Source organism: Carcharhinus amblyrhynchos, chromosome 2 (assembly GCF_965287045.1).
Source record: "Carcharhinus amblyrhynchos chromosome 2, sCarAmb.v2.hapA, whole genome shotgun sequence".
Lineage (NCBI taxonomy): Eukaryota > Metazoa > Chordata > Chondrichthyes > Carcharhiniformes > Carcharhinidae > Carcharhinus > Carcharhinus amblyrhynchos.
The window spans coordinates 33645943-33670444 of NC_137325.1; the positions used below are offsets into that span (position 1 = coordinate 33645943).

At 39.9% G+C, this 24502-nt stretch overlaps 1 protein-coding gene across 2 annotated transcripts in view; it reads right to left on the reverse strand.

The window, feature by feature from the left end:
• carmil1 (capping protein regulator and myosin 1 linker 1) overlaps window positions 1-24502 on the reverse strand; it is a 395677-nt gene that overhangs the window by 214250 nt on the left and 156925 nt on the right. For both annotated transcript variants that reach the window (XM_080204317.1, XM_080204310.1), the window contains exons 6-12: window positions 22473-22570; window positions 18601-18671; window positions 18210-18283; window positions 14386-14461; window positions 12085-12173; window positions 8717-8811; window positions 697-783 (exon numbers count right to left, since the gene is read on the reverse strand). In XM_080204317.1, the coding sequence (XP_080060443.1) occupies window positions 697-783; window positions 8717-8811; window positions 12085-12173; window positions 14386-14461; window positions 18210-18283; window positions 18601-18671; window positions 22473-22570 (590 nt within the window). The remainder of the gene's footprint in view (window positions 1-696; window positions 784-8716; window positions 8812-12084; window positions 12174-14385; window positions 14462-18209; window positions 18284-18600; window positions 18672-22472; window positions 22571-24502) is intronic.

Here is a 24502-nt window from a genome sequence, read left to right on the forward strand (position 1 = left end):
AAGGGCATTACGGACAGAAGGCGGAATGTTATGGCTGTTCACAACAGCTGGATTTTCCCATCCCGCTGCAGTGAATGAAAATTTGGCTGGGCGTCAAATTCTCAATTTCACTGCAGAAAGCATGGCGTGAACGGCTGGTAAGATCACGCTCAGAGATTGTGCAATGCAAAATTCAGTAAGATGTTATCAAGAATGAGAAATTACCATTCTGCAGAGAAAGAAACTGTGATAAAAGCAAATTACTGTGGTTTCTGGAATCTGAAACAAAAACAGAAAATGCTGGTCTGATAGCATCTGTGGAGAGAGAATAGAGCCAATGTTTCGCATCTGGATGACCCTTTACAGAAATTATTGAAAGTTTGGCTTTCTGAACAATTGTTTCACAATAAAATATTTTATCATATTTAATGGTTGAAGCGCTATTGCAATTCTTAAAGGAAAAAAATGGATATTTAAAATAATGGAAGATATAAATGTCTGGGTGAGAAGAGCTGGGTGTAGTTTTTGTTGCTCTGACATAGACACAATAGCTTTTGTGGGGTTGAATTTGACTGCACAATAATGTAAAACTGTGATATCAAATTGGCAGCCTACTTTACATTCCTCCTGATATTCATTCCCATTACAATCAGATCCTTAGGATAACTTTCCCTTTATGTCCTCAAAGGAAAGAACTGTTAAATAAAGTTACTGTACCTTTAGGTGACAAGGAGGTTTTAGACATGTTTAAGTGTTTCAATCCCTTTGGAATTTTGGCAAATTGGTTGCTCAGAGAGGATATACCTGCAAAACAAGAATTATTCATTCTTGCTTGACAATGAAACAACACAATAATTCAATTTTAAACTGAACATGAAAAAAAATCTTATCTCCAAGTTACACTCCATTCAAATTTTCTCCACTCTCCCACCATGTAATAATTCCATGATGGAAACTAGCCAACATGTCTAGTTGACACTGAGACAACATTTGACTAATAAACCATATTTTCTTTAAATTAACCCTTCAAGTCTAGATTACACACTAAGTAAATCAATTCAAATCCTTTGTGCAATGTTACATAATGACATTTCCTACAAATTAATTATTGGATAAAAATTTTCTCCCTACAGAATGTTCTTTTAGGAAACTGGAGAAGACAAGAGTATTTATCAAACAGACTGACAGCTGTAGGAATTAAGGTGGTAAAATTGCTGTTCAACAGGAGCGCAAAATAAACAATTGTGAATTGTTAGCCCATTTTACACCACTGTTAACCAGAAAAAGGAAGTAGGTGGAGTGCAAATCAATTCATCATTAATGGTTTACAGAATCACCAAAGACAAATTTCATCCCCTAACCAAATTAGTAATCATATAACTACGTAGCAAAGAACTTGCCATCATTACAAAATACTAATGCCTACCTAGAGCAACGTAATATATATAAGAAAAACTTAATCTTTATAAAAATGTACATTTAACAGAGCTACCTGAAGCTTAGACATTATATTGCATTATCACAAGCATTAGAATGAAAATGATCATGAAAATAGTATACAAAAATCATTGAAGAATGTTAGTTATTCAAATCTAAACATATTTGGATTATTTATTAAAATAAGAATGAATAGGCCTTAAATATTACAATAGGGTGACCTGCCTCTCATTATTTCAGAAAAGAGGAAATATATCAGAGTAGGAGTAGAGAGAAAACAATTTATGCAATTTAGAGGTCCTGGCCAGAATTTTACCACCCCGGGAATTGGAGTGGATGAGGAGCAGACAACGGAGAGGTCCACTGACCTCAGGCAGGATTTTACAGTTCTGGGACGAGCAAAGCCATAAAATCCCACCCCCAGAGCAGAGAATGAACAACAATGGTAAAAACAAATGAATGCAAGATAATAGTAGTAAGAATGCATAAATAGCACCTGGACAAATGAAGGAGCAAATAAGCCAGCCCCAAGAGTATTAATTTCAGAAATAAAAAGTGAGCTCCCCTATGGCTCAACACATTTATTTGTTGAACAGTTGGGCTGTAAGGAAAAGAATACAGTTGTGAAGACCCAGTTTTCTGCTTGAATACTTATTTCAATTTGGGTGGGGGAAGGGGAAAAGGGAAAAACAAAGATTAGACGCTATAATTGGCTTTAGGGAGGGGAAGATCAGCCAGTCTTAACATTCACACTGATTACTCATTGACCCCTGCTGCAGGTGCACCCTGTTAGATAGATGAGGACAAAACACATATCAGTTATGATGTCTGCCCTTACAGTGGAATAGCCTGAAACAATCCTGCATTATAAAGGGAAGAGTTTCTACTTGGCTGAGGTGCCAGGGATGACTGTTGCTCCCATGATTGAGTTAATGCATTCATAAAAGGGAAAGAATAATTAGTGACAAAATTTAAAAAAGCTACTGAGAATACCTAGGTCAATTAGCATTTGAAATATAGATTAATGCTTTGTGTTGATGAAATTTTCTACCTAATGTGTTAATTTAGGTTTCCCCTTCAGATAATGACTGGCACGTATTGTTTTTATTAATTCTTATTGTCATTAATTGTAAAGGAAAGTGACTGCAATCAATGAAGATTATGGTGAAACTTTTCATTAAATCACTTTAATCTTCTGAAGTAGTTAATGCTGCAATTATCTGCTCATGTGCTACACACAACCTCAGGTACTTTGTATCAAAGCCCAGGAACCAACAGGCTGTGAAAACCTGCAGTGTTACAGAATTTAGAGATTCCCATTAATGTCTTCTTAATAAGCTTAGCATAAACTCCTGGATTCCATAGCATATGATTCAAGCATGTGTAAATTTTCAAAATTCACACAATGAAGTGGTAATCTGAAACCACACTAGACTAGATATACTGCAGCAACAGTCAGTCAAATCACAGAAGTTTCTTTGCATTTTAATTTCCTCACGTTATTCAGACAGATTAGCAACAAGATCTGTCAAGCAAGAAAAAGAATAATATTTTGTAACATAAAACATAAGAAATAGGAGCAGGGGTAGGCCATCTAGCCCTTCGAGCCTGCCCCACCATTTAATAAGATCATGGCTGATCTGTCATGGCTCAGTTCCACATTCCTGCCCTCTCCCCATAACCCTTAATCCCCTCTCTTATCAAAAACCCATCAACCCGCATCTTAAAAATATTTAGCGAGGCAGCCTCCACCGCTTCAACAGGCAGAGAATTCCAGAGATTCACCACCCTTTGAGTGAAGAAGTTCCTCCTCAACTCCGTTCTAAACCGCCCCCTCTTTATCTTGAGGCTGTGCCCCCTAGTCCTACTATCCTTTGAGCGGGAAGAGTCTCTCCACCTCTATCCTATCCATCCCATTCATCATCTTATACGTCTCAATGAGATCTCCCCTCATTCTTCTAAACTCTAACGAGTACAGGCCTAATTTATTCAGCCTCTCCTCATAGCTCAACCCCCTCAACTCCGGTATCAGCCTAGTAAACCTCCTCTGCACTCCCTCCAAGGCCAAAATATCCTTGCGTAAGTACGGCGCCCAAAACTGCACACAGTACTCCTGCTGCGGCCTCAACAATGCCCTATACAGCCGCAGCAAGACCTCCCTACTTTTATATTCAATCCCCCTCGCTATGAAGGCCAGCATCCCATTAGCCTTCCTGACCACCTGCTGCACCTGCAAGCTGGGTTTTTGCGACTCATGCACAAGGACCCCAAGGTCCCTCTGCACCATCGCCTGCTGCAGTTTTTCACCATGTATTTAAGAAGAGAGATTATCAAAATGACGTAAACTCTGTCTTACCAAACGTATGTTTAATTGTTATTGGCACACTCAAAACGAGGAATTTGCAGGAAAATACTTGCACAAGTTTGCAAATATATTCCACGCATATAAAATTGTGTTTAAACATGAGATGAAGGATAAAACCAGTCGGTATCGGATGCTACATGTCCAGTCCATCCTTGGTGCTGGTTCTGGTTTATAAATACATTTAAAAATGTAATTGCTTTCCTTTAAGCAGAGTTTGCAATTATCTCATTGTAAGATGCTCATTCACCTTTCAGGGTTTTATTTAAGTTTCCCTCTCAACAGTTTTATATTAGCTCCTGAAATCAACCCTTGTCCATGTTAAACCAGAAACTGTATCTTTTCAGAGTTGTGCAGCCCAAAGATTTGAGAATAGATTTAATGCAGTCTCTTCCATGCCAATCTATTCACTTTCAGACTAAAACAACACATTCAATTCTAGTACACATCTGAAAAAGATCAGAGAATATTAACAGCACTAACACAGCATGCAAAAGTAAAACAGTCCATAACTATCCACTGCTCTATCCTGAGAACCTTGCCATCACCAAGGCATAAACATCTATGGGAAGTATTCAATTACTTCTCATTATTTAAGGAACAATGTTCTAACATGACATACCATAATATTAGTTGGAAATCATTGCACACGTATTGCTTACTGTAAAATGGAATTTGTTTCTGTTTTCCTCCCACTACTTTTGATAAGTTCTCAAGGATTTTCTACAATCCAAATGCTAAAGTGAACAGTTTCTGTTTAAACAGAAATCTGGACCTTGTTTCTAATCATTTGTTCTTTGAAGATCAGATTAATTAACGAGTCAATGAGTAGCCAAATAGTAAATAAGAGAAATTACCATAGAATCCTTACAGTGCAGAAGAGGCTCATCAAGTCTGCACCAACTCTCTTGAGAGTATCTTACCCAGGCTCTCTCCGCCACTCTGTCCCTGAAATTATACAGGGCCTTGGTGAGACGGTGAGGTCACACCTAGAATATTGCGCGCGGTTTTGGTCTCCTTTTCTGAGGAAGAATGTTCTTGCTCTCGGGGGAGTGCAGCAAAGGTTTACCAGGTTGATTCTGGGGATGGCGGGACTAATGTATGAGGAGAGATTGACTAGGTTAGGATTGTTTTTACTGGAGTTCAGACGAATGATGGGGGTATCTCATGGAGACTTATAAAATTCTAACAGGACTAGACAGGGTAGTTGTAGGAAGGATGTTCCCGATGGTGGGGATGTCAAGAATCTGAGGATACAGGGTAGACCATTTAGGACAGAAATAATAAAACATTTCTTCAACTAAAGAGTAATAGGCCTGTGGAATTCATTACCACAGGAAGTAGTTGATGCCAAAATGTTGAATATATTCAAGAGGTGGGTAGATATAGCACTTGGAGCAAACGGGATCAAAGGTTATGGGGAAAAAGCAAGATTAGGCTATTGATTATCATCCATGTTTGTGATGAATGGTGGAGCAGGCTCGAAGGACCGAATGGCCTCCTCTTACTCCTATGTTCTATGTTTCTATGGTGCGGTGACAATAATCTCTCACTCAATGTCAACGAAACGAAGATTGCGGTCATCGATTTCAGGCAGTATAGTGGAGAACATGCCCGTCTACATCAACGGGGACAAAGGTAGAAATGTTCAGATCACCAACAACCTGTCCTGGTCCCTCCATGCCGACACTATAGTTAAGGAAGCCCACCAATGTCTCTACTTTTTCAGAAGACTAAAGAAATTTGGCACGTCCACTACAACTCTCACCTACTTTTACAGATGCACCATAGAAAGCATTCTTTCTAGTTGTATCACAGCTTGGTATGGCTCCTGCTCTATCCAAAACAGCAAAAAAACTAGAAAGAGTTGTGAATGAAGCCCAGTCCATCACTCAAACCAGTCTCCCACCCACTGACACCGCCTACACTTGCCGCTGCCTTGGGAAAGTGGCCAGCATAATTAAGGACCCCATGCACCCAGGACATAATCTTTTCCAAAAGAAATGAAAAAGACATGAAAGTCTGAGGACAAATACCAACCAACTGAAGAACTGCTCCTTCCCTGCTGCCATCAGACTGTTGAATGAAACTACCTCGCATTAAGTTGATCGTTCTCTACACCCTAGCTACAACTATAACACTACATTCTGCACTCTCTTCTTTCCTTTCCTTCTCTATGTATAGTATGTTTTGCCTGTATAGTGTGCAAGAACCAATACTTTTCATTGCATACTAATACATGTGACAATAGTAATCAAATCAAAATATGGGAGATTGAGAAGACCAAAGCATATAGAATTCACGGAAACCTGGCGAGATGGATCAGAAACTAGCTTCGTAGTAGGACTCAAAACGTAGTGGTGGAAGGCTGTTTGAGTGACTGGATGCCGGTGTTCAGTGTTGTACCACAAGGATCAGTATTGGGACTCTTATTGTTATTATATACATAACTGTTATGAATGAAAATGTGGCAGGGAGGGTAAATAATAAACAAGTTTGCAGATGACACCCAGATTGGTAGAATGGTTAACACTGAAGAAGGTTGTAGGTTATAGGAAGATATGGTTGGGTTGTTCAGGTGAGCAGAGCAGTGGCAGATGGTATTTAACCCTGATAAGTATGAGATGATGCACTTTGGAAGAAACAAGACAAGGGAGTATTTAAATGAATGGCAAGACGCAGGGAAGCTCAGAGGAACAGAGGGATGTTGGGGTCATTTTTCACAGATCCCTGAAGTTGGCAAAGCACGTGAATAGTATAGTTAAGAAAGTACATGTGGCACTTGCTTTCATCAGTCATGGTATAGAGTATAAGATCTGGGAGGTAATGTTGGAGTTGTACAGGACGCTGGTTAGATTACAGCTGGAGTACCGCATGTGGTTCTGGTCACCTCATTATATGAAGGATGTGATAGCACTAGAGGGGTACAAAGGAGCTTCCCCAGGATGTTGTCCAGGATGGAGCGTTTGAGCTATAAGGAGAGATTGGATAGGCTTGGATTTTATTTCTTTAGAACCGAGAAGACTAAAGGGAGGGGACATGTTTAAGGTGTATAAGATTATGAGGGGTATGGACAGTGTAAGTACAGATCAGCTGTTCCGCTTGGTTAAGGCTTTCGTGTAAGGGGCAGGAGATTCAGAAGGGATTTGAGAAAAAAAACATTTTCACTCAGAGGGTCATGGGAATCTGGAATGCACTGCCGGAAACCTCACAACCATTAAAAAATATTTGAAGGAGCACTTGAAATATTGCAATATTCAAGAATATGGCTCAAGTGCAGGAAAATTTAGTGTTAGATACTGTTGGTTCAGACTCAATGGGCCGAAGGGCCTGTTCTGCAATATACGACTCTATGACCAAAACTAACGTATTCACTATCACTACAGCCACCTCATCTCATTTTTAGATTTGTCAGTTTTGAAATTGGCTCACAGCAACATTTCTGTACAATTATGATGTGATCGCTGCCCACACAGAATGTAGGCAGATGTGTGGTGGAGGAAATGAATACAATCATAGGGGAATAACAATACCCAAATGAATCAGATGAATAAGAAAGAAAAACTTGCATTTTTAAAGCAACTTCCATGACCGCCAGTGCCCCAAATTCCATGAAGCAGTTTTGAAGTTTTTTACTCATTGTTTTAATGTATCAATGCACTCAATTTGCACACAGCAAGCTCACAAACAGCAATGTGCCCATATAATCCGTTTTTTGTTGGTGTTGGTTGGAACACTGGGTTAACTTCGCTCTATCTTTTTTGAAATGGTGCCATGGTATCTTTTCCGTTCATCCCCAGAGAATAAATGAGGCCTTGGCTTAATGTTTCATTGGAAAGATATATCCAACAGTGCAGCACTCCCTCACCACTGCTCTGGAGCATCAGCCTAGATTTCTGCACTCAAGTCTCTAGAGTGGATTTGAACTCTCAACCTTCTGACTCAGAACAAGTAGTGTTAGAGCTACTAAGTGCACACACTTTAGAGAGCCAGCCTATTGTTCTAACTGAATTTTTAATTCTGGAATGGAGTCTGGAGGCAGAACATTCTATGAAGAAAGATAAATTGAGTCTTTTAAATTTTATTCTTCTGTTGGCTTAATTAAGTCTTTAAATCTTTGTTTTTTGATATAATGGTCATGAGTAACATTCAGGCTTGGAATCCACTGATGGTCTTGTTGCACATCTGTTTTGTAGCATTTAGTAGAAATCAAAACCATTTTAAAATTGAAGCTTAATTCAAAGCAAATTAGTCACCATTATAAATCAGTGCTAAGTCTACCTACACAACATAAGAATGTTTTCTTGCACAAACTGGTTTTTCCTGAAGTATATTGGGCCATAAGTTGCTATTGTAAGACATATCTGATGGCATTTGCCACTATTTACATTTGCCCTTGCATGGTCAAGTTTAAAAACTGCGTGGCAAATTACTGGAAGCGTGAGCTGATAATGTTGCAGTGAGGGAAAGAGGAGATCTGAGGTTCAAGCCCATGCTACAAATACAGGAATTTCACACTACTCAACGCATTGCAAAGGTGTCATTTTTACAAAGTTAGCAGTAAAGTGATTTATGTTGGGCAGCAATCTTTGGATCTCCGTGTTTAACTGCACGCCTGCCTTCACCTGTCATTAATTGTTGTCATTAATCTCACCATTATTTTGACAGCAAATTATTGTCCAATATTTGAAGGTTGTCATGATGCTGCATGTTATACATGGACATGAAGCACCATTAGAGTGAGTCCAATTTTTCTGCACTCATTTGTTACCTGATCTGCACTAAGCAGAGACTTCTGGAAATCAGATGGCAGTCTCCTGTTCTTCTGCCTCCTAGTCCAAAAGAAGGGTGCTCTGACTCAACAGGTGCTGCACAAATGCAAACAGAACCAAGATAAAAATACACAAGGTAAATTACAGGTGATGACAGATTGCCTACCTCTGTCCTCCAGTGGATTGTTGGCAAGATTAATTGTGTGAAGTCCTGAGTTCTGATTGTGAGCAAGGGCATTGGCCAGCTTCTGTGCAAAATCCCTGGGGGGAAATAAAGGAAATCATACAAAGTGATGTGTACTTGAACAGTGCACTAGAACTAGCTGAAGCATACATAAGAATCAAATGGATCAGAGGTTAGCATCTAAACACACATATTAGACTCGAACATTACTGTTCAAGGACAGGCACATATCTGCTCAGCCCTCTGCCACATCATAATTGTAAGCATGGAACTATTGCAGTTATATTACCAGATCAATTATTTCTGTTTCCCGTTGATTGTGAAATATTTTACTATACCTAAGACACCATATTGATGCAAAAGCAAAACACTGCAGATGCTAAAAATCAGGAAAAAAACAGAAAACGTTGGAAATACTCAGCACATCAGGCAGCATCTGGGGATGGCATGGTGGCACAGTGGTTAGCACTGCTGCCTCACAACATCAAGGACTTGGGTTTGATTCCCAGCTTGATTCATTGTCTGTACGACATCCGCATGTTCTCCCCATGTCTGCGTGGGTTTCCTCCAGGTGCTCCAATTTCCTCCCACAGTCCGAAAAAAAATGTGCTGGTTAGGTGTGTTGGCCATGCTAAATTTTCTCTCAATGTACCCAAACAGGCACCGGAGTGTGGCGTCTCGGGGATTTTCACAGTAACTTCATTGCAGTGCTAATGTAAGCCTACTTGTGACACTAATAAATAAACTTTAAAAAAAAAACTTTCAACAGAGTTAATATTTCAGGTTGATGACCCTTCATGTTAACTTTGTTCTCTCCACAGATGCTGCTTGATATGCTTTATAAATGCAAGCTGCTGCTATTAGTTAACTCGCAGTGCCAACAAAATATAATACTGTGCAAACAAACTTAAATATTATCTGTACATTGATCATGTCTCTAGTAGAATCAGCTTGAACTCTGCTCACAATTGTAACCATGGTCAAGATTACCAAGTGAGCCACTTCCTTAGACCACTTGAAGCTGATGGCATTCCAATGATGGAGGAAATTACAGGATCTTGTCAGTTATTTTGAAAGCGCAGAAGTTAATTGTTAAAGTCAGGGTGATGTGCAGCTTGGCAGGCTTTTTGGTGGTCATGATAGTCTCACAACATTGCTGCTCCCATTGTTCTAGGTTCTGATAATAATCGGAAATAAACTTGGTAAAATCTTGCAATGCATTCTGAAGGTGATACATACTTGTAGCTATAGCATGCTGGTAGCCCAGAAATTAATTTGGAGTCTGGTGGCAGACTAGCCAATTAAAGAATGCTTTGCCCAGTTTTGCATGTTGTTCCAGTTGCATCCATCTAGGTCAGAGGCTCTTCAACCTGATTTGAGACATATAGATCATGGGGAAGCATTGAGCAGGCAGGAAGTGTGCCCTTCATCGCAAACTGCCAAGACTGCTTCATCCTTGTAGCCAAATTGTCAACAATTCTGGTCAAGTTAAGCTTCTGATGATTCTCAGGGACATTGAAAATGGGGAAACTCAGTATTGTTGCTGTTGTTGTTGAAGGTCAGGGAAAGGTAGTTGGTCTTTTCTTGTAGAATATTTCTGGTACGAATGGTACCTGCAAGTGATCAGTCCCAAGGACATCACTCCAGGTGCTCTGGTAGAAATGTGGTTGTGAATGCATTTGGACACTGAAAAAAATCATTCAGTGAGAAGCCTCACTCAATGACAAGAAGGACATAAGTGAACAGCTGAATGAACAGGAAAACCATCATCTCCTGAGAAACTCCTAGTTGAATGTGGTCAGGCTAATAAAAATGTACCTGATTGATAGCTAGTACAGCTGTTCTGCTCTGTAACCTACAGTTTTTAGTGACGTTCCTGGCACATTCCTCTATACTCTCCTTTAACCTACTTCGGCTCCTGTTTGAGCTAAATCGAGGAGTGAAGGACATGTTTGATCATGGTTAAAGACAGCAGTGTTATACAAATCTGCTGGTAATTGTTGGCATGCCTTCTAAGTGCTCAATCTATTCTTAATCGATCCCCTTTAGTTCGTAGGTCATCTTTTTCGGGTGCGAGGCTGATCTTGCTGGATATCCAGGCTCGGTAAGATCACGATAGGCAAGAAATCAAGCGTGAACCCGTCTCACAATCTTACCGGCTCATCCTACCCATCGGCCGGCAGGAGAGAAGACAAGATCACCCCACCCCCTGCCTTTTTTGAGAAAATTCCACCCAATATCCTTTGTGAGAAAAAATGGGAAGTGCTGCCCCCTGGCTTGGGAAGCCAAGAAAATAAGGTGAGTAGTAAAGAGCACCTTGGCTGCAGAGACACTCGTATTAGTAGAGGCAGTTGACATGGCATTATTTTTATCTAAAACGTTAAATATTAAATGGGGGGAATGTTGAAGTGACTGTCCCAGTATAGTGTTGCATGGACAATCAATCCCTTTGGTACAATGTATACTTCACCAAGAATGTGAGTGAAAAAAGATGATGAGCTGATATTGCAAGTCTTAAACAAGTGGTGGAGAGAGAAGGAAACATCGAAGATCCACTAAGCTGATCCAAGCCATCAGTTATCAGCCTGCTTCACCCAAAGGCATGCTGGGGTATTGGAAGAAGGACAGTTCATGATGTACGTTTTTTTCTTTGAAAATGTGAGATTTATTTTTCAACTTCCGGGATGGAAATGTACATATCTTTGTTGCTTTTTTAAAAGTGAGAACCTGTTATTCTTGAATTCATGCTGCAATGAAATGCATGCTTTAAATTGGTAATTATGCACAGCTGTCCCATTTGGATAAGGAGTATGGGAATTACTGCAAGGGTATATAAACCAGGGTGTCTGGGAGGAACTGGGAGATTGAGTCTGTGACTTCACTTCACTGTTTGGAAATAAATCTTATTCATGGTACAGGCTAGTTCAGATTCATCCTTCCTCAAAATACAATTACCAAAAGGAACAATTTTCATTCATGTCATTGTAAATTTCAAATCCAACCCATCCAGAAAATGGTCTGGTCACACGATATTTCCTGCATGGCTCAATACTAGAGTTGGAAAGTGCATAAATCTGTATCAAAGTTTAAAATAACTATGCATAATGTGATTATTACACCACTTCAAAGATAAATACAGAAATCGCCTTGCAGTTGTAATTGCTCGAATACATAATGCATTGTGCTAGAATATTGAAAGTTCAAACTGTACGACTTAAACTGTACTTAAGAGTTGTGCAGCTATTTAAAGGAAAATTATTGTACAGTTTTTTATCAGCAACTCAAATACAATTTCAGGAGTCTTTACCTACATTATTCTACTGAAAATATGAACAGTTAAACATACTTACGTTCGGAGCCCTCCATTTTCTAACACCAGCTCTTCTAAACGTGTGGATCTCCCAACAACGCGTAGAATTTGCTCACAAACATCTGTGGACTAAAGAATTAGAAAATGAGATCTGTCTATTATTAAAAATATAGAAAGATAAAGCCAAGGAATTACAAAGCAGGCCCTTAATCTGTATGAAAATATGCTCAATCCCAAGGGCTGACAACTTGATTTTAAATTCAGTTTGCATTTCTTTCCAATACTTGGCAATTCTAACAATTCCGGGCCCCAAGGAGTGGAAAGCAAAAAGTTGAAACAACCAACTATGCAACATTACCAAAACATATTTTCCATTGTCTAACCATATAGCTGGATTGACAGTCATGGAAAGCCTATTGCTTAACCCATACAACTGACTACAGAAGGAATGCAAAGGAACTAATGAATAGGGGAACAGATCTATACAAATTAAGAAAGGTACATTGCAAACATATTAATTTTAAAATTCAACAATCCAGGTTACCCTTAATCCATTAGCCCCAATATCCAGGTTACCCTTAATCCATTAGCCCCAATATCCAGGTTACCCTTAATCCATTAGCCCCAATATCCAAGTTACCCTTAATCCATTAGCCCCAATATCCAAGTTACCCTTAATCCATTAGCCCCAATATCCAGGTTACCCTTAATCCATTAGCCCCAATATCCAGGTTACCCTTAATCCATTAGCCCCAATATCCAGGTTACCTTTAATCCATCATCTTCAATATTCACATGTTTGTAATTATTGTCTAATTTTCAGAAACCATGTATCATTTTTCTGAGCAAACTGAAGTGCCAGTAGATTTCTCGAGAATATTAACAAAGTTATACAACTATATTTTCGATGACCTCAATCATTTTAAAAACATTAGTAAAACTTTAACCTAAGTTATCCCAATGATAAGAAACTGGGGGACACTATGAATCACGGTGGGCTGAATTACACACACAAAGTTCTTCAGTTGGTGCATAACCTTCTGTACCACGGATCTCACAATGCAAATTTTACTCGATGGTCCAATATAGTTTGATTTATTCATAAAACTTTATCTTTTTACTCTTCTGTTCAGTTTAAAAGTTTACAGGTATTTCTAGCAATGCTCCACCCTTTTACTTTTTTTTAATGACAGTTGTCTACAAAATAAAAATCTCAACACTTCTTGTTTGGCACTAGCTACTAACACCAGGACCAGAAAATCTGCAAAATAATGGGTGGGATTCTCCAGCCATTCGTCGGCTGTTCTCTGGTCCCATCAGCAGTGCCTCCAGTCCACCCACCTCCACTATCCCAAGTAGCTTTAATGGGAAATCCCATTGACAGTCGAGGGACCACAGAGTCCCATCACCAGCAAACAGTGTGCTGCCTTCCACTGCTAAGAAACACGTAGTTGGAAAGCCAGAGGATCCAGCTTTGCCTCTCCACATTGTGTTTCCCTCTTCTTACATTTGTTTCTCTCTCTTCAATTTGATTTCCAGTTGAGGAATTTAGGGCACATCAGAAGCTGCCGCACCCAATGCTACAGCAGGACCAGCCATGTGCCCTGGCAGTGAGAGCATCACACAAAATGAAAACCACGGTATGAAAGGATATGTGATTGCTCTGACTTACCATTGTAAGCAGGTACAACCTCCCAACTCCTCTAAGATTCAGAGGCTAATGATAAGTAGTCCACTCTTCATATTTAATCAAATGTTCAACAAACTTGCAACTGATGTTTATGATGTATTCTGAACAATTTGTTGAACATAAATTGACACCACATTTAAACCAAAAATCATCAATGAAGTGATAAAGTTGCTTCCTCCTCTGTCCAACTACAAGTATCAATTAATTTTAAATCTTTTAAAAGACTACCAAACATCAGAATTATGAAATCATCGTAGCCTCAGATATTAGTGCTTTTGCAAATGAATCAGGAAGTGTTTTATGACTCAGCCCTAAGACACGAAACTGAAATATAGTCTGTCAAATATGTAATTAGCAGCAAGGCACTGCAAACAGCAATTAGATAAATGATTGGATAATCTGTTTAAGTGATCCTATTTGAGGGATAAATATTGGTCAGGATATCAGGAGAAATTTTTGCATGTTGCTAAATAATGTTTTATATTCATCTGAAGGAGCAGACAGGCTTTGGCTTGATCCCTCATCTGACATTGCACCTGAGGTTTAATTAAATACAAGACGTATGAATAGTTACCTCTGTAATTAATGGGAAAAAAAAACAGAATCGTTAGAGCATGTCATTCACTCAATCCGAGTCCAGTATTTACTCACCAGTTTAAGATCCTTAGAGGAGAGCTTTGTGAACCACTGGTTGTACTCCAGCGCAGCAACAATTGGTATTAAGTCTCTAATAAAAGGTGGGGGAAGTTTGATTATTTAACAGTGATGTTTGCCTCGTTAATTTGCACGATAACAATGTAGGCAAATATATTTCACACATGGGATGAATAGTGCTGATTGCTATTTTTGTGCATCCAGCTGATACCATTACTAATTATTTGTCATGCTGATGATTGTCCCCATGCAGTGTTTGAGTTTTATTTACACAACACTTACTGAAAGCAATTTTCACATGATTAAGTTCTACGTAATTGCAAGGCACAATATCTTAAACTATGGGCCTGATTTTACCAAAAATTTGCGCCCGTTTTCAGGCGCGAAATCGCGGTAGATTCAGGCGTCGGGCCTTTAACGCAATCTGCACCCGAATCCGAGCAGATCGCGGCTTTACAGACACCCGATTCAGGCACGGATCCAGTCCTCACCCATATTGGCTGGCCCGATGATTTAAATGCATTAGCATGCATTTAAATCGACTTAATGAACCGCGGGCCCAACTCTCCCACCAAATCCCACTTTACTGTCTTCTGGTCCATTCCTGATCCACGCTTAAGCAACCTGCTAAATAAAAATCCAAGGCTGATTTTTATTTTGCAGGACAGCCTCCAATGCAGGTGCAGAGCCTGCAACAGCTCTCTGACCCAGATCACCCTTGGGGGCGGGGACGGGGGACGGAAGGGGTCCAGATCATTCTCTGGTTGGAGGGGGGAGGAGGGGAGTGAGGTCACATTGTTGTCTGGTTTGGGGGCGGGTAGGGGAAGAAGTGGGTCACATGTATCTCTGGGGGGGGCGGGGGGGGAGGTGCTGATCGTTGTCTGGTGGTAGTGGGGGGGAGGGCTGAGGTCAGACCATTCTCTCTCCCCCCCCCCCCCCCTCCCCCCCCGGAAATACACCCTTGCTCCTGTTTTCGCTCCCAGGCCGCTTTCTCCGGCTCGGGAGTGATCTGACACGGGTGTGCTTTCTTCAATGTTTTCCTAACCGTGCATGCGCAGTTGAGAGCTCCGATCGTTCCGGCAGTGCTAAGCCTTGCCCACAGTGCAAATCGGACCAGAGCCAGCAAAAAGCATATCGGCACGCTGCAAAGAGGATTCCAGGCTCAGATCTGTATTACGCCCAGATCCGGCCCTTAAGACTCCAAATGGTAAAATCGGGCCCGATGTTTTTTAAAACATCAATAAAACTGAGTGCATTTAAGAAAGGCATGCCAGCAATTTATTTGTTTCCCTTTATGTTTCACCTCCCCTCTCTTGATCATTCTATTTACCTGAGCAGATACATTATAAATCTTAATAAACATTACAGTATGGGCAGAATTGAATTATTTAAAAATGGATCAAATCAATACAATACTAGGACATTTTCCTTCTGCATAGCCTATGGCAAATACTCCATGCATCAAAATATCTTCTCAAAATATAATAGAGAAATACATAGAAACCCTACAGTTCAGAAGGAGGCTATTCGGCCCATTGAATCTGTACCTACCACAATCCCACCCAGCCTTATCCCTATAGCCTCATGTATTTATCTGGCTAATCCCCCTGACACTTAGCGTCAATTTAGTGTGGCCAATCAACCTAACGCACACACCTTTGGACTGTGGGAGGAAACCAGAGCACCCAAATGAAACCCATGTAGACACAAGGAGAATGTGCAAACTCCACACAGTCAGTGACCCGAACCCGGGTCCCTGGCACTGTGAGGCAGCAGTCCTAACCACTGTGCCACCATGCTGAATAATTTACAGGATCTTTTTGTTAGTTTCTCAGCCTATATTTCCCCCAGTCTTTAGGCGTCTGTAAAACCATAATGAACAAGGCAAAGTTCATTCAAGTAGTCATTCTCTATATACGAGTTTAGATGGTCAGCACTGCCTGGTTTCTGGACTATGACAGCAAAGCTCAATTGTTCTCAACTAAAGTCCACACCAGTACTTTTACCTTGGGTCATTAAATATGTACCTCAGTACACACCAGGAATCAGGCTTAGCACCTTCTGAAACAAAAACAGAAAATGCTGGAAAATCTCAGCAGGTCTGATAGCATCTGTGGGGAGAGGATAGAGCCAATGTTTCGAATTTAGATGACCTTTCATCAGAGCTGACAGCGAAGAGAATAAGCAGAGTGCAGGAGATTCATTTTGAAAATCCCACTGATAAAACCATGGGATTTAGTCCCATTTTTGCGCAAATTCAACACTTGGAATTTTTTTTTGGGAGAATTGCCCCCAGTGAATTTCAGTGCAGAAAAAATGCATTATTATAAATAATCTTCCAGGGAAGACTTATGCAATTAATCACTGCAAACTCTTGGCATTGAAAGCACATCTTCAATAGCATTCAAAATGCACGACTAAAGCAACAACCATTGACTTTATCTATAGATCGGATAAGTGTACAGCCCACACAAATACACTTCAAGCTAGTTTCAATGTATCTGTGACTCAACAGCATATTTAATACTGACACCAAAACAGATGCAAATATATATTCATCATAATTGCATTACAAATAATATAGAAACATAGAAGATAGGAGCAGGACGAGACCATTTGGCCCTTCGAGCCTGCTCCACCATTCATCACGATCGTGGCTGATCGTCCAAATCAGTAGCCTAATCCTGCTTTTTCCCCATAACCTTTGATCCCATTCGCCCCAGGTGCTACATCCAGCCGCCTCTTGAATACATTCAATGTTTTGGCATCAACTACTTCCTGAGGTAATGAATTCCACAGGCTCACCGCTCTTTGGGTGAAGAATTGTCTCCTCACCTCCGTCCTAAATGGTCTACCCTGAATCCTCAGACCATGGCCCCTGGTCCTGGACACCCCCGACCACTGGGAACATCCTCCCTGCATCTACACTGTCTAGTCCTGCATTAACCTCACTGTGATAAAAGGACGAGGGTCTCACCTGTCAATTAGGCACTGGGCAATGGCAAACCTTCCCCTGGAATCAATGATACTGGAGATGCAAGTCCAGCCTGCTGAGAAACAAGATTCCAGGAGCCCTTCATTGTTAGCATCACTGGAATGGCAGCGGCTGCTGTCAGTAATTCATCCACACATGACCCAGAATTGCCAAGGGATCTAGGCCACAGGTGGATGATGGAGGGAGGAGGATTGCAGGGTGGGGGTCTGGAAGAAAGGTTTTCAGCAGCACCCTCCAACAACTCCCTTCCAGGTGCCGAGTCCATTGAAGAACCACACCCCGAGGGGTACCCACAAGGAATCCCGACAGGGTTTGCTTTTCAGGTGCCTTGCATGGTGAGTCCTGAGTCTGTCACTGAATGAACACCAGCCAGGCAAGATGGGGCTACTTAAGTGGGCATTAACTGACCTTTCTATCGCGGAATTCGTTGGGACAGAAGATTAAGGTGACAGATTCCCCACTCTTCCACTCGATTGAATGACCGTACCTCCACCAAACTCACGATGGGGGATACTGCCCTACAACTTCATTCATTCTGAAAATGATTACGCGAGTGCACTTTAATGATCCCCTTCAAAATAAAATCCATGAGGTAAATCACGCCAATTATTAGAAATAAACAACTTATGAATAAGTAATGTCCCCCATGTTTTGATTCATTGCAATTGCATGTGCGTAAAAATGAGCTGGCAATCCACACTGCCAAACTGATAGTCTGCCAGTTACAGCAACACTGGCTTAATAGCTTCACAAAAAGCTTTAATTCACTAATGAGATTGCATTTGCAAAGCTGGATGAACAGAACAACATCAAGCACAAATCTTACCTGTGGTCAAGGTGACTGAAGTCCTGCAAGTTCAGTTCCCTGGTATCTTGCGTAAGGTAAATTGTATCCACATCCTTGAAAATACCAAAGATTTGATTAAGAGGGAAACTAGATTTGTAATCTGATCTGTGCCTAGCTGAAAATTACTTTACACCGGGTTTAAAGAAAAATTAAAAACCTAGAGGTTATTTTCAGTTTAGGACCTGTTTCTCGTTTTGTCAATAATTTCTGGGCACAAAGGAATGCTAATGATGGTGAATCATTCTTACAGCTTCTCAGCTGCAAACTCAAAGTACATACAAAACAGATTCACAAAACATGTTTCTATTTGTCTTATCTCCTGTAATAATGCAATTGCAACTTTGTGAAGCATTTTGTTGAGTGTTCTTACCCATTGCACTTCCTCCCTATATGGCAATCCAAGCCAGTCACAAACACACGCATACATCTGAGAGAAACCACCTGGAATCATAAAGGAAATGACAAGAAAGTTGCACAAAGTTCTAAATCTGTATAAATTAAGTTCAAAATGCAGAAAAGATTAATTCAATTAAAATTAAGATTAGGTGAGAGAATTTCTGACTTTCATACCTGCATGGCAAAGCTGCTTATACTGTGATAGCTTGAATTGTATTCATTTATGTTGTGTGCACTGAGTAAGTTTAGCACATTGTGAACTGCACGAAGATTAACACATGGACCCACAGTGGACAGCCATTACCTAAACTAAATCTATTTATGCCTCTCCAACAGAGAGGTCAACATAACAAAATGCTCCGATCTTCTAATGTACTGCACTCCCTCCCCACTAATAAATAAGTTATCCTTTAAAATGTAAAATGGTACTTGTACATCATTTCCAGATACAATGTGGCTGAATCAACATCAACAATACCAGAAATTTATTAAGTTGGGGTTTATATTCACTGGAGTGAAATCCAAAACATACATTATCAATAATACCTAATGTTTTTTCTTAACTCCAGTATATATTTAACAAAACAAAAACCATCATTTTACAAATGCCTCTAAAACCTCTCTCAACCTTGGCCAAATAATGACTCTTAAACTTCAACAAGACAGACTTGATCTACACTCAGTTGATTTCTACTCCTGCAATCTATCTTCACACTCTTTAGCTCAGCCATCCACAACATAATTAAGCACTTAAAGCACCACATCCTTCTGACTTTTTTCACTAATTTCTTTGGAAGATGCTGGCATGTCACTTCTGTATGTAAACTAACTCAGTGGCTAGAAACAAATCTCATTTCATAGGATAACTCAAAAGATTGTCCCATTAGCATGACCTGCTGACTGACAACAATTTTTATTGCACTGATCAGCCTTCAAGATCAACACCCATCCCTGAAACTGCTGGTGCGAGAATACGGTCATAAGGGCTTTATGGTCAGTTAATATTGTGAACTTCCTACCACACAAGCATTTGTGAAACTTTGACTTCACTAAAATACATAAAGCACACACTACTAGCTTCTCCACACAATTTTCGATTGTGAGAGATAACACTGCACCTAACCCTTGTGGTGAGGTATCGCACGTGAAATCCAGTTTTTTAACGGGATCACAATGGGTCAAAACTAGTCAGTGCCTCCTTTTCTTCAAATGCTTTCTGACACTTCACAGTATTGAAGTTATTCCAACTTTGAGCATGACACAGAGGAGTGGGTGTATTAGTTAAGTCAGGGATAAACAAAATATTCATAGGGGTGTATTATTCTAAGTCCTTTGTTTGCTCATTGTTTTGCTTTCAAAGTCCCCTCAATCTTATTGTGTTGGGTGGATATCTTCACTGTTTTTTTGGTGGCCCAGGTATGTTACAACTGACATCCTGTAAGGCAACACTTGTTCGTTTTAGCTTGATGCCATACTCAAAGTCACTCCAGGACTTTGTTCAACCTTATAATGATCTCTTTCTCTGCCTTACTGCTAATTAGAATGCCATCTAAGCAGCAGTACACTCCTCGTTTCCCAGTTCATACTGATTCATGATATTCTGGGACCTCAGGGGCAGCAGACACCCCTAATGGTGACCTTTCATGCTGATACAATCTTTATCTATATGAATGGTAAGCAGTTCCTTGCTCTTGTCAATTTATTCCAATTAACAGTACAAATATGCATCTGATAAATCTATCTTACTGAACACATTTCCACTGGCTGAAGTAGAAACAAAATCACTGTATCCTTCTCAATCACCTTATTTACTGGAATCTCCACAAATCAGAATGGACCCATCTGCTTTTTGAACCACCACAATGGGTGTGGCCCATTCATTGTTTTTCACCTTCTTAACTGGCCCTGTTCTTTGTAATCTATTCAGATCTTTACTTACTGCTTTGAACTGGGGTTTCCCAGACAATGCTGATTAAAAACTATATCAAAAACATCTGGTCCCATCATGGTGAAGAAAAAATTGACTTTGCCCTTATCTTTTATTCGCTTTCAGCCAAATATGAAGCAGTTGTTCATTGTTATACAGTCTTGTTTGCTGGGGCTTAATTTCTCCATTGTGTCCAAATATCTCTTTAGTGCCTTTTTTTTCCAATTATATACCTTGTTAACTCACTGAACGCAGTGCGTGCAATCTTTCAAATTGCTCAAACTTCCTCAAAATCAACATTAGGAGTTTCAAAAATGTGCCATAATGTTCTTCAGTCCTTAATTTTGCAAATTAAATATAAAAGAAAACTCCATCTCAACCTCCAGTCCCACATTTTTTTTATTGCAGTGAAAAAGATTCACATGTGGACCTGCAGAAAGCAGCCAGAATAGAACTATCTTTATCTACATCTCCTGAACAGAGGGGGAGCTGAGAGGTCAATATAACAAAATGCTCAGATGATGCAATATACTGTACAGTATAATCCATATCAATTATAACACCAGCCAATGTAGAGATATAGTACAATAATCGCACCAGCAAAAAATTAGTGTGGCAAGAATCTTTACTCATTACCATCATCTTGACCCAAATTTAGCCATGTTCTGGCATGGTTAAAAACGAATAAACTGCACAGCTGCCACTAAGTTTCACAATGGTTTAATATAAGAATTGTTATATCATTTAAGTAGTGTTACTCATATAACCCTTCTCACTTTTGTGTGTACATTCAGTAACAACCCCACCCTGTACAGAGCAGAGACTGGGTGATGCCTTAGGGACTTGTGCCTCATTTGGGCACACATACAAGAGCATGAAGGGAATGATCACTTCTGCTCAGATAATTCTCAAATGGAGAATAATAATTCTATAAGACAGCAGTGTGTGTGTGTGGGACTTTCTTCGTCAGGAGACCTGGCAAAGATTAATAATATATTCTTTTTTTCAAAAGTTTTTACCTTTACTGACGAATCAATTTCAAACAAGTGATTCTATTTCAATATGACAAAATAAAACTGTCCATTGTGTCAGCAAAATATTCCTGATGATGTCCTATTACTATTGTATATTAATAAATTTATAAAGCACCTAGTTAGATTATTATAGTCCAAATACCTGTTGAGTTAGAAGCAACTGCCAAAAAGAGTAGCAGTTCGTTATGGAACATTAGCACCTTGACATTACAAGAGATCTGAATGTAACTCAAAGCAAATCAAATTATGACACATCATTAAAGAGTACCTTAACATTGGCAAAACAAACAGGAATGTGAAAAAAAATTGCAAATCTTCTCAAGATTCCCCTGCTTACTTACCGTTTCACAACAAAAAGAAACAAACTCGAAATGTCTACAAAAAACAAGTGGAAAGGCTATTGAAAAGCCAGAGAAGTAGAAAGTGCAGTAAAAATGACATTCCAATTGCTGTATGCGTATTTTACAGAGGAGTTTGAATAGTTGTCAGCACTTGAAGAACACGGTTTGAAACCCAGGTTTAGTTGAAATTTAGTGGATTTTAAGGCACACCCCATAATAAGTGATCATCATTTTTTAAATATATGCATTTCAACAATAATACTTCCTGATATAAGAACATAAGAAATAGGAGGAGTAGGCCATCTGGCCCTTCGAGCCTGCCCCGCCATTCAATAAGATCATGGCTGATCTGTCGTGGCTCAGTTCCACATTCCCACCCTCTCCCCATAACCCTTAATCCCCTCTCTTATCAAAAACCCATCAACCCGCGTCTTAAAAATATATGGATTTGAGAATGGCCATTCAAATAAACAGTTACTAAACTGCCTGTGGTTTTGTTTTTCCATTTCAATTCTCAAAGCAATTCACATTTAGTCGTACTTACCACAAGGCCCTGGCTCTGCAATGTTCTGGCTATCCCACAATGCCTGCAGTGATGACAGTCGATCTGACGGTTCCATTGTCACCTTCTTCATTACCCTCCTGTTACATAGATTTGGAAAAAAAACATATTATTCAGAATGTTTGATGGTGCTCATGGTCAGGAGCAGATTAATTGCTGGGTGGGAGGGAGCAGAGGACTAGGGGAGGTTGTGGTTCACTGGTAGCCTGTTGTGTTCAGAAGACTCCTGCACACCGTGCCCTGCAAGCAATGCTCAAAAGGCAATCTTGCCTCCTTGTAGCTGTAGTGCTTGCATTACCAAAATGAGTTAAAATTTTGATAGACCTACCTTGTATTAAGTTGATCTTCCTTTACACCCTAGCTATGACTCTAACATACATTCTGTACTCTCTCTTTCCCTATGTAGGTATGTTTTGTCTGTATAGGCACAAGAAACAATACTTTTCACCGTATGCTAATACATGTAAATCAAATCAAAGAATGACAGCTGTTCACCAATTCTTTTGTCATTTAATTTGTTATCTTCCACTCCTATCACGGATCTTTCCTGTCACTTTTTCCACTCTTTTCCCTTTCATTTTTTCAGACCAACCTTCAAAGGTCATCAACCTGAAATGTTTATTCAATTTCTGTCTTGCACAGATGTGGCCTGACCTGCTGAGCATTTTACATTTTGTTTTCAGATTTCTGGCAACAGCAGTATTTTGCTCCCAAATTTATTTTTGTAATCCATAAAGTTTAATATTATACAAGATGGTGGATTTACCACTGAGTTATCCAAAGGATCCAAGACATTTACTCTTCAAGCACTTAAACAAAATCATCTGTAGGAGGCTGCAGATAGATAATGACCTGCTGAAGGTAAAGATTTTAGACATTTCCATGCACTCATTTCCAAAGATGCCAACAATCTCCCTGTTCAGCTGAACAGTCATCAGCTTTGCCACAGCTTTTTATGTCTTTTGCTGTTTGTTTATCTTCAGGGGGTTGTAATTTTCACTTGGCAATCGGTGACATGGAAATGGACACCAACATCTTTGATTCCCATGGGGTATCCTCTGCCAGATACCTTTATGACCCTGTTGATAATTGGCCAGAACATTGACTAATGGGACCTGGGAAGATACGTGACTTCAAACTCTCCCACTGAAGTCCAGATGACTGTACAATATAATGTTGTTAATGAGCAGGGTGACCCTGGCTGGACAAACACTGAAACTTGCTAGTTGTCTGTTTGAATATAATTCTGTTGCGTTCTTGAAGCCTTAAAATCCTTGGGCCTGTTATCAAAATCTTCCGGCATGGTGTACGACTATAATGATAGGACACACCCTCTATATTAGGTAAACTAAAAGACTCCCATCATGTGAACTTCTCAGTCTTTTGGATACTCAAGCAGTCGTGGGTTTGCACATAGGGCAGATACCAGGCTAAATAAAACGAGAGAGATAGCGAAAGAGATCGTACATTTATATACCAACTTTGAGGTCCTCAGGACTCGCTCTAGTGCTTCACAGCCAATTAACTACTTTTTGAAGCGGAGTTACTGTTGCAACACACAGAATTATAGCAAACCATCTGCACAGCAAGATCTCACTAACAGCAATGTAATAAATGATCAGATAATCTGTTTTGTGATTTGAGTGTCAATCTAGATTAGGTTTTCTAGTCTGCAAATTGGAGCTTGAACACACAACCATAGATTCCCTACACTGCAGGAGACCATTCGATCAATTGAGTCTGCACCAACTCTCTGAAAAAGCATCTTATCCAGACTCTGATAAGGGAGTCAGTAAAGTGGGCTAAATTGCTGCTTCTTAGCCTAAAATCATTGTAAAGCCTAAGAGTAAAAGAAAATCTAGAGGGAAGTAAAATATAAGAAATTGTTTTATTTGAACAGGGTGATATTTTTTACTGAATGCCAATTAGGGCTAGCTCTACCAGCAAGACACTACATGATGCTCAAACACATCCTCTGGCAGGTTTCAGTGATCTCGGTGATAGTTCACAGC